The sequence below is a fragment of the Argopecten irradians genome, chromosome 5, assembly GCF_041381155.1.
Source record: "Argopecten irradians isolate NY chromosome 5, Ai_NY, whole genome shotgun sequence".
Taxonomy (NCBI): domain Eukaryota; kingdom Metazoa; phylum Mollusca; class Bivalvia; order Pectinida; family Pectinidae; genus Argopecten; species Argopecten irradians.
This window is the reverse complement of record NC_091138.1, coordinates 22,255,329-22,271,108: the sequence shown is the minus strand read 5'-3', so window position 1 is coordinate 22,271,108 and position 15,780 is coordinate 22,255,329. Positions and strand designations below refer to the sequence as shown.

At 37.1% G+C, this 15,780-nt stretch overlaps 1 protein-coding gene across 1 annotated transcript; it reads right to left on the bottom strand.

The window, feature by feature from the left end:
- Positions 1-7,118: 7,118 nt before the first annotated feature.
- LOC138323231 (neuropeptide Y receptor type 1-like) lies at positions 7,119-13,877 on the bottom strand. Its single transcript, XM_069267662.1, has 2 exons — positions 13,666-13,877; positions 7,119-9,692 (listed from the first exon to the last, which is right to left on the bottom strand). The coding sequence occupies exons 1-2, from the start codon at positions 13,870-13,872 to the stop codon at positions 9,462-9,464; spliced, it is 438 nt and encodes a 145-aa protein (XP_069123763.1). The 5' UTR covers positions 13,873-13,877; the 3' UTR covers positions 7,119-9,461.
- Positions 13,878-15,780: the final 1,903 nt, after the last annotated feature.

Sequence of the window (15,780 nt, the reverse complement as noted above, 5' to 3'; positions counted from 1 at the left end):
GCTAGTCTTTTAAGACATTCAGTCATTTGTGATGGGAGTATCTAATACCGGGTGCTAGTCTTTTAAGACATTCAGTCATTTGTGACGGGAGTATCTAATACCGGGTGCTAGTCTTTTAAGACATTCAGTCATTTGTGATGGGAGTATCTAATACCGGGTGCTAGTCTTTTAAGACATTCAGTCATTTGTGATGGGAGTATCTAATACCGGGTGCTAGTCTTTTAAGACATTCAGTCATTTGTGATGGGAGTATCTAATACCGGGTGCTAGTCTTTTAAGACATTCAGTCATTTGTGACGGGAGTATCTAATACCGGGTGCTAGTCATTTAAGACATTCAGTCATTTGTGATGGGAGTATCTAATACCGGGTGCTAAGTACTTTTTTAAGACATTCAGTCATTTGTGATGGAAGTATCTAATACCGGGTCCTAGTCTTTTAAGACATTCAGTCATTTGTGACGGGAGTATCTAATACCGGGTGCTAGTCTTTTAAGACATTCAGTCATTTGTGACGGGAGTATCTAATACCGGGTGCTAGTCTTTTAAGACATTCAGTCATTTGTGATGGGAGTATCTAATACCGGGTGCTAGTCTTTTAAGACATTCAGTCATTTGTGATGGGAGTATCTAATACCGGGTGCTAGTCTTTTAAGACATTCAGTCATTTGTGATGGGAGTATCTAATACCGGGTGCTAGTCTTTTAAGACATTCAGTCATTTGTGATGGGAGTATCTAATACCGGGTGCTAGTCTTTTAAGACATTCAGTCATTTGTGATGGGAGTATCTAATACCGGGTGCTAGTCTTTTAAGACATTCAGTCATTTGTGACGGGAGTATCTAATACCGGGTGCTAGTCTTTTAAGACATTCAGTCATTTGTGATGGGAGTATCTAATACCGGGTGCTAGTCTTTTAAGACATTCAGTCATTTGTGATGGGAGTATCTAATACCGGGTGCTAGTCTTTTAAGACATTCAGTCATTTGTGATGGGAGTATCTAATACCGGGTGCTAGTCTTTTAAGACATTCAGTCATTTGTGATGGGAGTATCTAATACCGGTGCTAGTCTTTTAAGACATTCAGTCATTTGTGATGGGAGTATCTAATACCGGGTGCTAGTCTTTTAAGACATTCAGTCATTTGTGATGGGAGTATCTAATACCGGGTGCTAGTCTTTTAAGACATTCAGTCATTTGTGATGGGAGTATCTAATACCGGGTGCTAGTCTTTTAAGACATTCAGTCATTTGTGATGGGAGTATCTAATACCGGGTGCTAGTCTTTTAAGACATTCAGTCATTTGTGATGGGAGTATCTAATACCGGGTGCTAGTCTTTTAAGACATTCAGTCATTTGTGATGGGAGTATCTAATACCGGGTGCTAGTCTTTTAAGACATTCAGTCATTTGTGATGGGAGTATCTAATACCGGGTGCTAGTCTTTTAAGACATTCAGTCATTTGTGATGGGAGTATCTAATACCGGGTGCTAGTCTTTTAAGACATTCAGTCATTTGTGATGGGAGTATCTAATACCGGTGCTAGTCTTTTAAGACATTCAGTCATTTGTGATGGGAGTATCTAATACCGGGTGCTAGTCTTTTAGACATTCAGTCATTTGTGAGGAGTATCTAATACCGGGTGCTTCATTCAGTCATTTGTGATGGGAGTATCTAATACCGGGTGCTAGTCTTTTAAGACATTCAGTCATTTGTGATGGGAGTATCTAATACCGGGTGCTAGTCTTTTAAGACATTCAGTCATTTGTGATGGGAGTATCTAATACCGGGTGCTAGTCTTTTAAGACATTCAGTCATTTGTGATGGGAGTATCTAATACCGGGTGCTAGTCTTTTAAGACATTCAGTCATTTGTGATGGGAGTATCTAATACCGGTGCTAGTCTTTTAGACATTCAGTCATTTGTGATGGGAGTATCTAATACCGGTGCTAGTCTTTTAAGACATTCAGTCATTTGTGATGGGAGTATCTAATACCGGGTGCTAGTCTTTTAAGACATTCAGTCATTTGTGACGGGAGTATCTAATACCGGGTGCTAGTCTTTTAAGACATTCAGTCATTTGTGATGGGAGTATCTAATACCGGTTGCTAGTCTTACAAGACATTCAGTCATTTGTGATGGGAGTATCTAATACCGGTTGCTAGTCTTTTAAGACATTTAGTCATTTGTGATGGGAGTATCTAATACCGGGTGCTAGTCTTTTAAGACATTCCGTCATTTGTGATGGGAGTATCTAATACCGGGTGCTAGTCTTTTAAGAAATTCCGTTATTTGTGATGGGAGTATCTAATACCGGGTGCTAGTCTTTTAAGACATTCAGTCATTTGTGATGGGAGTATCTAATACCGGGTGCTAGTCTTTTAAGACATTCAGTCATTTGTGATGGGAGTATCTAATACCGGGTGCTAGTCTTTTAAGACATTCAGTCATTTGTGATGGGAGTATCTAATACCGGTGCTAGTCTTTTAAGACATTGAGGAGTATCTATACCGGTGCTAGTCTATTTGTGATGGGGAGTATCTAATACCGGGTGCTAGTCTTTTAAGACATTCAGTCATTTGTGATGGGAGTATCTAATACCGGTGCTAGTCTTTTAAGACATTCAGTCATTTGTGATGGGAGTATCTAATACCGGGTGCTAGTCTTTTAAGACATTCAGTCATTTGTGATGGGAGTATCTAATACCGGGTGCTAGTCTTTTAAGACATTCAGTCATTTGTGATGGGAGTATCTAATACCGGTGCTAGTCTTTTAAGATATTCAATCATTTGTGACGGGAGTATCTAATACCGGGTGCTAGTCTTTTAAGACATTCAGTCACTCGTGATGGGAGTATCTAATACCGGGTGCTAGTCTTTTAAGACATTCAGTCATTTGTGATGGGAGTATCTAATACCGGGTGCTAGTCTTTTAAGACATTCAGTCATTTGTGATGGGAGTATCTAATACCGGGTGCTAGTCTTTTAAGACATTCAGTCATTTGTGATGGGAGTATCTAATACCGGGTGCTAGTCTTTTAAGACATTCAGTCATTTGTGATGGGAGTATCTAATACCGGGTGCTAGTCTTTTAAGACATTCAGTCATTTGTGATGGGAGTATCTAATACCGGGTGCTAGTCTTTTAAGACATTCAGTCATTTGTGACGGGAGTATCTAATACCGGGTGCTAGTCTTTTAAGACATTCAGTCATTTGTGATGGGAGTATCTAATACCGGGTGCTAGTCTTTTAAGACATTCAGTCATTTGTGACGGGAGTATCTAATACCGGGTGCTAGTCTTTTAAGACATTCAGTCATTTGTGACGGGAGTATCTAATACCGGTTGCTAGTCTTTTAAGACATTCAGTCATTTGTGATGGGAGTATCTAATACCGGGTGCTAGTCTTTTAAGACATTCAGTCATTTGTGATGGGAGTATCTAATACCGGGTGCTAGTCTTTTAAGACATTCAGTCATTTGTGACGGGAGTATCTAATACCGGGTGCTAGTCTTTTAAGACATTCAGTCATTTGTGATGGGAGTATCTAATACCGGGTGCTAGTCTTTTAAGACATTCAGTCATTTGTGACGGGAGTATCTAATACCGGGTGCTAGTCTTTTAAGACATTCAGTCACTCGTGATGGGAGTATCTAATACCGGGTGCTAGTCTTTTAAGACATTCATTCATTTGTGATGGAAGTATCTAATACCGGGTCCTAATCTTTTAAGATATTCAGTCATTTGTGATGGAAGTACCTAATACCGGGTGCTAGTATTTTAAGACATTCAGTCATTTGTGATGGGAGTATCTAATACCGGGTGCTAGTCTTTTAAGACATTCAGTCATTTGTGATGGGAGTATCTAATACCGGGTGCTAGTCTTTTAAGACATTCAGTCATTTGTGATGGGAGTATCTAATACCGGGTGCTAGTCTTTTACGACATTCAGTCATTTGTAATGGGAGTATCTAATACCGGGTGCTAGTCTTTTACGACATTCAGTCATTTGTGACGGGAGTATCTAATACCGGTTGCTAGTCTTTTAAGACATTTAGTCATTTGTGATGGGAGTATCTAATACCGCGTCCTAGTATTTTAAGACATTCAGTCATTTGTGACGGGAGTATCTAATACCGAGTGCTAGTCTTTTAAGACATTCAGTCATTTGTGACGGGAGTATCTAATACCGGGTGCTAGTCTTTTACGACATTCAGTCATTTGTGACGGGAGTATCTAATACCGGGTCCTAGTATTTTAAGACATTCAGTCATTTGTGATGGGAGTTTCTAATACCGGGTCCTAGTATTTTAAGACATTCAGTCATTTGTGACGGGAGTATCTTATACCGAGTGCTAGTCTTTTAAGACATTCAGTCATTTGTGACGGGAGTATCTAATACCGGGTGCTAGTCTTTTACGACATTCAGTCATTTGTAATGGGAGTTTCTAATAACGGTTGCTAGTCTTTTCAGACATTCAGTCTTTTGTGATGGGAGTATCTAATACCGGTTGCTAGTCTTACAAGACATTCAGTCATTTGTGATGGGAGTATCTAATACCGGGTGCTAGTCTATTATGAAATTCCGTTATTTGTGAAGGGAGTATCTAATACCGGGTGCTAGTCTTTTAAGACATTCAGTCATTTTTGATGGGAGTATCTAATACCGGGTGCTAGTCTTTTACGACATTCAGTCATTTGTGATGGGAGTATCTAATACCGGGTGCTAGACTTTTAAGACATTCAGTCATTTGTGACGGGATTATCTAATACCGGGTGCTAGTGTTTTAAGACTTTCAGTCATTTGTGACGGGAGTATCTAATACCGGGTGCTAGTCTTTTAAGACATTCAGTCATTTGTGACGGGAGTATCTAATACCGGGTGCTAGTCATTAAGACATTCAATCATTTGTGATGGGAGTATCTAATACCGGGTGCTAGTCTTTTAAGACATTCAGTCATTTGTGATGGAAGTATCTAATACCGGGTCCTAATCTTTTAAGACATTCAGTCATTTGTGATGGAAGTATCTAATACCGGGTCCTAATCTTTTAAGACATTCAGTCATTTGTGATGGAAGTATCTAATACCGGGTCCTAGTATTTTAAGACATTCAGTCATTTGTGACGGGAGTATCTTATACCGAGTGCTAGTCTTTTAAGACATTCAGTCATTTGTGACGGGAGTATCTAATACCGGGTGCTAGTCTTTTACGACATTCAGTCATTTGTAATGGGAGTATCTAATACCGGGTGCTAGTCTTTTACGACATTCAGTCATTTGTAATGGGAGTATCTAATACCGGGTGCTAGTCTTTTACGACATTCAGTCGTTTGTGACGGGAGTATCTAATACCGCGTCCTAGTATTTTAAGACATTCAGTCATTTGTGACGGGAGTATCTAATACCGAGTGCTAGTCTTTTAAGACATTCAGTCATTTGTGACGGGAGTATCTAATACCGGGTGCTAGTCTTTTACGACATTCAGTCATTTGTGACGGGAGTATCTAATACCGGGTCCTAGTATTTTAAGACATTCAGTCATTTGTGATGGGAGTTTCTAATACCGGGTCCTAGTATTTTAAGACATTCAGTCATTTGTGACGGGAGTATCTAATACCGGGTGCTAGACTTTTAAGACATTCAGTCATTTGTGACGGGAGTATCTAATACCGAGTGCTAGTCTTTTAAGACATTCAGTCATTTGTGACGGGAGTATCTAATACCGAGTGCTAGACTTTTAAGACATTCAGTCATTTGTGATGGAAGTATCTAATACCGGGTGCTAGTCATTAAGACATTCAATCATTTGTGATGGGAGTATCTAATTCCGGGTGCTAGTCTTTTAAGACATTCAGTCATTTGTGATGGAAGTATCTAATACCGGGTCCTAATCTTTTAAGACATTCAGTCATTTGTGATGGAAGTATCTAATACCGGGTCCTAATCTTTTAAGACATTCAGTCATTTGTGATGGAAGTATCTAATACCGGGTCCTAGTATTTTAAGACATTCAGTCATTTGTGACGGGAGTATCTTATACCGAGTGCTAGTCTTTTAAGACATTCAGTCATTTGTGACGGGAGTATCTAATACCGGGTGCTAGTCTTTTACGACATTCAGTCATTTGTAATGGGAGTATCTAATACCGGGTGCTAGTCTTTTACGACATTCAGTCATTTGTAATGGGAGTATCTAATACCGGGTGCTAGTCTTTTAAGACATTCAGTCATTTGTGATGGGAGTATCTAATACCGCGTCCTAGTATTTTAAGACATTCAGTCATTTGTGACGGGAGTATCTAATACCGAGTGCTAGTCTTTTAAGACATTCAGTCATTTGTGACGGGAGTATCTAATACCGGGTGCTAGTCTTTTACGACATTCAGTCATTTGTGACGGGAGTATCTAATACCGGGTCCTAGTATTTTAAGACATTCAGTCATTTGTGATGGGAGTTTCTAATACCGGGTCCTAGTATTTTAAGACATTCAGTCATTTGTGACGGGAGTATCTAATACCGGGTGCTAGACTTTTAAGACATTCAGTCATCTGTGACGGGAGTATCTAATACCGAGTGCTAGTCTTTTAAGACATTCAGTCATTTGTGACGGGAGTATCTAATACCGAGTGCTAGACTTTTAAGACATTTAGTCATTTGTGACGGGAGTATCTATTACCGGGTGCTAGACTTTTAAGACATTCAGTCATTTGTGACGGGAGTATCTAATACCGGGTGCTAGTCTTTTAAGACATTCGGTCATTTGTGATGGGAGTATATAATACCGGATGCTAGTCTTTTAAGACATTCAGTCATTTGTGACGGGAGTATCTAATACCGGTGCTAGTCTTTTAAGACATTTAGTCATTTATGATGGGAGTATCTAATACCGGATGCTAGTCTTTTAAGACATTCAGTCATTTGTGATGGGAGTATCTAATACCGGATGCTAGTCGTTTATGAAATTCCGTTGTTTGTGAAAGGAGTATCTAGAAAGTCCAGAAATATGTTGTATTTGCCATTTAATTTGTTTTCATGCTTGGTCGTTAATATGACAACAACCGAAAAAGAGAAGCTCCTCCAGACACGGGTTTAACTAGAAATAGAACAAAACACACTCGTCAATCGTACATAGTTTTATTATTATCGTTATTCTGGACCGTTATTCCAAAGCATTGCAGGCTTACAAACAAGTTATTGTACTTTCTATATCTATCAAACTACAACGGTTTTATACATCATTTCTGCCAAAATTAATATTAGAAGTACTGAACATTTGGTGCGACATATGACCACTTTAAGGTGAAAGTTTCCAGCGTAGTGTATTGTGGAATCGTAATACTAGAATACGTAAGCTTTGCATGCTTCGCCTGGGCCCTGGACGGCAAGTATTAACATATCACAGCTTCCTACCATTTTTACAAATTAAGGTTGTATGCTACCTCACGTTCCACGCGAGATCCTGGTATGGTGATCGATTAACGTTTCAACCCATTTTTATCCATAAACAAAAATGTATATGTTTTATCTATATTGAACGTTCAAATGTACGTTGCCAATGCTCGAGTTTAAACACGCCTATTGGAACTCTTTTGTAGGGAAGATCTCAATTACTACGGCAAGGTAGCATGCAGCCTTAATTAAACACGACTATCAATGAAAAGCGCCCAAATAAAACATGTTATATTCTATATTTGTCAACATGGTCTTTGCGCATAATTACGCATTGCACAACCAATGACTGTGCGGTTTTAAGACTATGATCAGCACATATGATAATAAAACTTCAATAAATTACGAAAACTATCACTTGCTCTCAATAATCCTCAGACACTAGTTTCACCAATCAAATCGCTTTCTACGGCTCCCAAACCACACATTGATATCTCAGCTTGAAATATACATATATTCAAAGTACCGTTATAATAATTTGGGTCAAAGGTCCAGGAATCCAAAGATTTAGAATGATATTCTTGTGGTTTTGTAGTGACTCTGTTTCGTTGTTCAGTTGAGAAGCGATTTTGACGAATATGAGATAATGTCAAATTTCGATCCATTGTCCATTGTACGTCACAAAAAAAAAAACTGCGTCTGTCCGCCAGTGTTAGGATAAGAACGAAACACTTGTTTAGTAATATTTGAAGCGGTCATGATCATATAGATTAAATGATTTTCTACGTAAATTTTACCCAACGATCAGTCATGCAACATGTCTGAAGCACTGTCATGAAAGTATCTTTCTGATTGCTCTATACTAAAAACAACATCATGATTACGCCAAATTGTCTCAAACTAGACCGTGAACTTGTCCTTGACATTGACTTTAGACTTGAATGCATTAATTATTTTAGTCATGATTGGATAGACCCGATGTCATGGCTTGAATCCACTGACAACTCACCAATATCAATCACATCAGATGTGACACTAGACAAAATGGAACTGGTTCTGCGGGCCAAGGCAAGCCCACCTACCACCTTGGATTACAATAGACCAATAAAAATCTACTTTATCCGTCATCTTAAATTCTCCCGGAAATAAGTTCATGCCAGGTTCAGTAGTCTAGACGGCCGGGCATCCTTAGCGACAAATGTTTAATCAGAATTCCATTTCTATTTAACTCGCTTTAAATTCTCCGATAACGTGCTGTAATGTTTTACTTAATACATCAGATTTATCTGGTTGTGTTTAAAATCGATTTTCGACAAACAGTAATTGCTTACAAACAACATATTGACGAATGAGACGTTGTTATTGTGTGTTGAAATATGGCGGGGAATCACAGACGACATGGAGACGGTTGCTGGCCCTTACGTAATATCGTCTGAAAATCCAAATAAGTGCTTTAAAGAAAAAAAAAAAGAATTTAGTGATTCGTGCGTTTACATATGGGAATCTGATTCCCCTTTTTTAAAATCAAATTGCCATAGGGAGAGAGTAAAAATAGTTTGAGCCTAACGCGATACTTTTAAATGGACTTGTTTTATTTGTTCTTATTTGACTGAAAATAACGTCGATGTACAATGTTATCTTAATTACACAGTATAAAGTAATTTGTGAAACTATCGATATCACAAAAATAACTATAATAAAGACCAAGCAATTGTGTATTACGCCAACACTAACGTGTAGTCTGTAATATTGTAATTAATCCACAAGCATATTGTCAGAGTCTGGATATTGGCCGAATCGTCGACGGTCGGACTAGTGGTAGTACGTAGTGTATATGAGTAATAAGGCAAACACGTGAAGATATCCCAACGTTACATCAGACTTCCAACAACAAACACAAATCCACTCGAATGGTCATACATTTCTGACGTCATATTTTGATGACGTTTTGATGATATCATTAACCCTGGCAGTCTATTGTTTATATAGTGTGAGTATCCTTTGTTAAACCTGAGGAATAAACTATCATTGTTAAGTTTTGAAATCATTTTTCCACCAGGAACACATATCTGTCAAAAACTCTTCGCTGACGAAGTCTTGGTTACAGTCGTTTTCGTAGTCCTACCGTTTCTGTAGTCGGTGTTGCTACGTAATAATCCTTGAATGATCTGATTGTTTTTGTCGTAATCGAACGCATCATCTCTCACGTGACCACGTGACTTCCATTTGACGGCGCCGTGGCGTATCCGTTTGCCCCCTCTGACATACGGACAGATAGTGAATATTAGGGCCCGCAGATCGGCCTGAAACGTAAAAGACATGAGATGAAAATTTATTGATAAGCACAATTCCTTTCGTTGAGTTTTCTCTGAACTTTATTCGTCATTTTCCTATATGACGTCATCAAATATTTATATAGAGTAATCAGCTTTTGTGGGCGGGTTTGTAAATAACGGGAGAGAAGTGTCATAAATTGCGTGAAAACAAAGCTATTTTCTCAAGCATAAGAACAGCCAAAATGAAATAATCTAAAAACCTTCACATAAGAGCAACCAAATGAAATAATCTAAAAACCGTCACATATGAGCAGCCAAAATGAAATAATCTAAAAACCTTCACATAAGAGCAGCCAAAATGGAAGAGATTTGCATTTCTCATTTGTTAACAATTGTTATTGTTACAATTGAGTCACGATTTAATATCAAGCTTATAATTTTATAATTAAGACACAGTAAATGTAATTATTCATTAAAATACCCTTTATTATCTTTATGATTTTATACATCACTCACTTGGAAATTAATATTGTTTTTGTCAGCAGTATAAAAATTGTAAAAAATGTAACAACGTGGTGTGGAAATGAAGATAGCGTTGCGAGTTATCGCTTGACGTGCTTCTATTACGATGACATGAAAAACGGTCTCATGTCAGGGTGATGTACTAAACCCATTATGGCCTGGTTGAGAGGGCACTATTGCCTCATAGTATTGTCTCATGATGGGATAGTGCCCTCGCCTTCGGCTCGGGCACTATTCCATCCCTCGACAATACTATGAGGCAATAGTGCCCTCTCAACCAGGCCATAATAGATAAATAGTGCCCTTTCTACCAGGCCATAATGGGTTTAGTACATCACCCTGACATGAAACCGTTTTTCATGTCTTCGTAATAAAAGTACGTCAAGCGATACCTCGCAACGCTATCTTTCCACACCACGTTGTTACATCAAAAGCAAAACATATATATTGTCGCAGAAATATGGGATTCTATAAAAACAGGATTCAGCTTCATGAAAATTAAAAGTAGATCAATATAGAACATTAGTGAACTGTCTTCTGTAGAAAAGCAACATTTGCTTCCATCCCCGCACACAACAGCCTGTCCGCCATCTTGACGTCTTGGTAGAAGCGCAACGTTATAATGACGTCATGTAATGGTAACGTCACAATACATTCACGTTCAATTTCGCGCCACTTCAATAGTGCCCGCTTGCCCGGGCACTATTGCAAATAGTACCCATGTGTGTAGCCAATCAGAATCCAGTATTGTATCACGTGATGTACTAATTATTTATATTTATATATTTAATACATTTTTATCCTATCCTATTACTCATATAGTCTTGTAAAATTAAAGATTACAATATAGAAATATACTTTTTGGTGACACATGTGGCAATAGTAGTGTTTAAGAGACTCCTTAGAGGAATAAAATGACAACAAACCCGGTGGAGACAACCAACGCTGTAACTGGGTACCAGGTACCAGAAACAAGGAAAAAATCGTTTGGTTCAAGAAAAAGAAAAAAAATGGTAATAGATCGTGTTTACTGCTGTTAAATATATGTAGACTGAAATTGGTTAACACTTTCACAGCTATTGAAATAAGGCAAGTACCAACGTATTCCATGGCTATACAATATGGATTATTATGATGATTTTCACAGATGAAAAAGAAAACTGCGTTAGGGTTCGCGAAAAGTAGTATAATGATGAGTATGGGAAAGTTTTAATTTCAAAACTACTTTGTACAGTTTCCAGAAAGCACGTCTTTAACGTAGAATAGTTTTAGAAAATGCGCGACCTTTAAGACAATAGTGTCAGTCGATTGAATGTTTTCACATTAATATTGGTTTTGGCTTCATTATAAAGATGATTTAGTCGTGCTAGTAACGCTATCAATATTCCCATAGAAGGCTCGGTGTGTACAGTGCTGGTTTTATTCCGACAAATGTTGGTCTGTTGGGATTAAATACAGTTTTCTAACATAACATAAATATTTAGCGCACTGTTATAAATACACCAATGTCTACGTGTCAGAATGAAAGCTATGTCTACGTGTCAGAGTCACGACACAACATTTTGAAATGTCTGATAATATGAACTGAAACTATCACGCTTTGTTTAAACATTCACGTGCCTACCACGTGACGATGACGTGTATAGTGACGTGAAATCATAAACAATCTGTCGTCAGGAGTAAATTCAACAAGGATAGCTTATCAGAATTCAGAATGATTATAAAATCATGATTTACTGAAAAGGATGCCATGGTAGAGATATATGAACCATCAGAAGCATTTAAGTCAAACAGAATGTGCAAAATTGACATCATTATGCTTTACGTTTTATCGTGCATCCGAGTTGAGTTGTCAGTAAAGATAAACCAAACCGTCAAACTATATGTAAGATAATCACTAGATACCTTGATTATATCTATGGTGGCATATTTCTCCGACAAATTATTTTTGCGCCTAACGGTTTCGACATTTTGTGATGAATGAACTAGAACTCCACTTTCCTAAATTATTATGCAAAACCAATAATTGATAATGATAGTCACGAAACAAGACAACAAAGTGAAGTTTGTCATGTATTGGTGAAATGACCGACATTCACACATTTAATGTCTTTAGTGCCGAGAGAAAAGCGTACAACATTTCATCAACGTTGAAAAAGAATCTACTTTGTCTCAAACTTAATATTTTGGTCTAAGATTGTCTCAGGTGCTGAAAATGAAAGTAGAAAACAAAACTGCGGTTCTACAGATATATCTGAACATCTTTAATAACGATTATCAATTGATAATTAATTAAAGTCGACAGACATGATCTTCAATTTGATAAAGTAGGTCGAGTAATAGGTAGACGGAGATGTAGTCTGGGGTGGTGGGATATAGGTCAAATTAAATGTCAACTGCGAGACAACACAAAGAAACAGAACGCAAGGGAGAGTATGTCAGACACAGTCTGAGGAATGCAGAGCTTCCACTATAATTATATATCTGTATACGGTACTATCGGGTTTGGCACGCGGGAATGGGATACTATAGAAGAACGTGTGCCTTTAATAAGAAATCAACAGGAGGTAGCATGCTTTCCTGACTGTTGTTTGTGAAGAAAATTGACTATGAGGGCTACAGTATTAGCATGGAGTCACACCGTCCAACAAAACTACAATAAAACTGCGGTTTTTGTCTGAATTAGCGCAAAAGATGTTGTAAAACATAACTGATTTAACAGAAGGACGTTTTCTCATCAGCACAAGTGATATTAAAACATCAAAAACAGCGGAGAACAAGTATTAAAGCGAACCATGAACAATAGACCGTTATAAAAAGGTAACAGGTGGACGAGCGCAGTCTTCTCTACGTCTCTTTTACGGAATATCACTTCAAATTAGAAGTATACGCCCAAACACACATGTAGGAAAAGTACTCATGTACTTTAAACATGTATGGAACATGTTTATAATGTGTAATTAGGACGCATGCTTGTAATTAATGAATTTAAGTGACATGTTTACGACCATTCTTACATTTTTCTCCAATTATATCAACGTACAATTGTGTTCTTATTTGATGGATGTCTTACCACGTATGTCCAATTAAAAAACATTATAATGCAAATCTAATTTGCTTACTGTTGCATTCTAGAACTTCAATTAAAGGTTATTTTTTAAAATTTTGATTAAGTCATGTTAACACCAAGGGTCATATAAGGACATGCAAGGTTTTTTTTCAATAAAGAAAAGATGGAGTACCTATTTGAAAACATAAACACCGACACAGTCAGTTGATATAACTCGTGTCCAATCCATATGTTATTTAACAATAAAATATGTTTCAATTCACTTCAGTCAGTACCTAGTAACTGCCCATGTGGGTTTCGAACTCGCGACCCAGTAGGATAGTGGTAAAATTTATTGAAAACATAAACCAATAGGCTATTGCGTCCTTTGTTTACCTATTTTAGATAACTGAACTGTTGGATACTTACCCTATAATTGTTGTTCATGAAACCATAAATGATGGGATTTACGAAACTGTTGGACATGGCGATCCAGTGAGCAATGAAATAGAGGATGTTGAGTGTGAGTAGGATTTGGGAGTCGGAATCCATCCCGGGGTTGAATACTAGGACTAGGATGAATAGGTGAAGAGGTAGCCAACACAGACCGAAAAATGTCACAATGGTTACCAGCATCTTCACAATCTGAAAAAATAAATAAATAAAATGTATAATCGATACCATCAGCATCTCCGTGATCTGAGTAAACAATAAGAAAAGTCTTGATAACATACCCGTGTAAAACAATAAGAAAAGTCTTCTTGATAACATACCCGTGTAAAACAATAAGTAAAGTCTTGATAACATACCCGTGTAAAACAATAAGAAAAGTCTTGATAACATACACGTGTAAAACAATCAGAAAAGCCTTGATAACATACCCGTGTAAAACAATCAGAAAAGTCTTGATAACATACCCGTGTAAAACAATCAGAAAAGCCTTGATAACATACCCGTGTAAAACAATCAGAAAAGCCTTGATAACATACCCGTGTAAAACAATAAGAAAAGTCTTGATAACATACCCGTGTAAAACAATAAGAAAAGTCTTGATAACATACCCGTGTAAAACAATCAGAAAAGCCTTGATAACATACCCGTGTAAAACAATAAGAAAAGTCTTGATAACATACCCGTATAAAACAATAAGAAAAGTCTTGATAACATACCCGTGTAAAACAATCAGAAAAGCCTTGATAACATACCCGTGTAAAACAATCAGAAAAGCCTTGATAACATACCCGTGTAAAACAATAAGAAAAGTCTTGATAACATACCCGTGTAAAACATTAAGAAAAGTCTTGATAACATACCCGTGTAAAACAATAAGAAAAGTCTTGATAACATACCCGTGTAAAAATTAAGAAAAGTCTTGATAACATACCCGTGTAAAACAATAAGAAAAGCCTTGATAACATACCCGTGTAAAACAATAAGAAAAGTCTTGATAACATACCCGTGTAAAACATTAAGAAAAGTCTTGATAACATACCCGTGTAAAACAATAAGAAAAGTCTTGATAACATACCCGTGTAAAACAATAAGAAAAGTCTTGATAACATACCCGTGTAAAACAATCAGAAAAGTCTTGATAACATACCGTGTAAAACAATCAGAAAAACCTTGATAACATACCCGTGTAAAACAATAAGAAAAGCCTTGATAACATACCCGTGTAAAACAATAAGAAAAGTCTTGATAACATACCCGAGTAAAACAATAAGAAAAGTCTTGATAACATACCCGTGTAAAACATTAAGAAAAGTCTTGATAACATACCCGTATAAAACAATAAGAAAAGTCTTGATAACATACCCGTGTAAAACAATCAGAAAAGCCTTGATAACATACCCGTGTAAAACAATCAGAAAAGCCTTGATAACATACCCGTGTAAAACAATAAGAAAAGTCTTGATAACATACCCGTGTAAAACAATAAGAAAAGTCTTGATAACATACCCGTGTAAAACAATAAGAAAAGTCTTGATAACATACCCGTGTAAAACAATAAGAAAAGTCTTGATAACATACCCGTGTAAAACATTAAGAAAAGTCTTGATAACATACCCGTGTAAAACAATAAGAAAAGCCTTGATAACATACCCGTGTAAAACAATAAGAAAAGTCTTGATAACATACCCGTGTAAAACATTAAGAAAAGTCTTGATAACATACCCGTGTAAAACAATAAGAAAAGTCTTGATAACATACCCGTGTAAAACAATAAGAAAAGTCTTGATAACATACCCGTGTAAAACAATCAGAAAAGTCTTGATAACATACCCGTGTAAAACAATCAGAAAAGTCTTGATAACATACCGTGTAAAACAATCAGAAAAACCTTGATAACATACCCGTGTAAAACAATAAGAAAAGCCTTGATAACATACCCGTGTAAAACAATAAGAAAAGTCTTGATAACATACCCGAGTAAAACAATCAGAAAAGTCTTGATAACATACCCGTGTAAAACATTAAGAAAAGTCTTGATAACATACCAGTGTAAAACAATAAGAAAAGTCTTGGTAACATACCCGTGTAAAA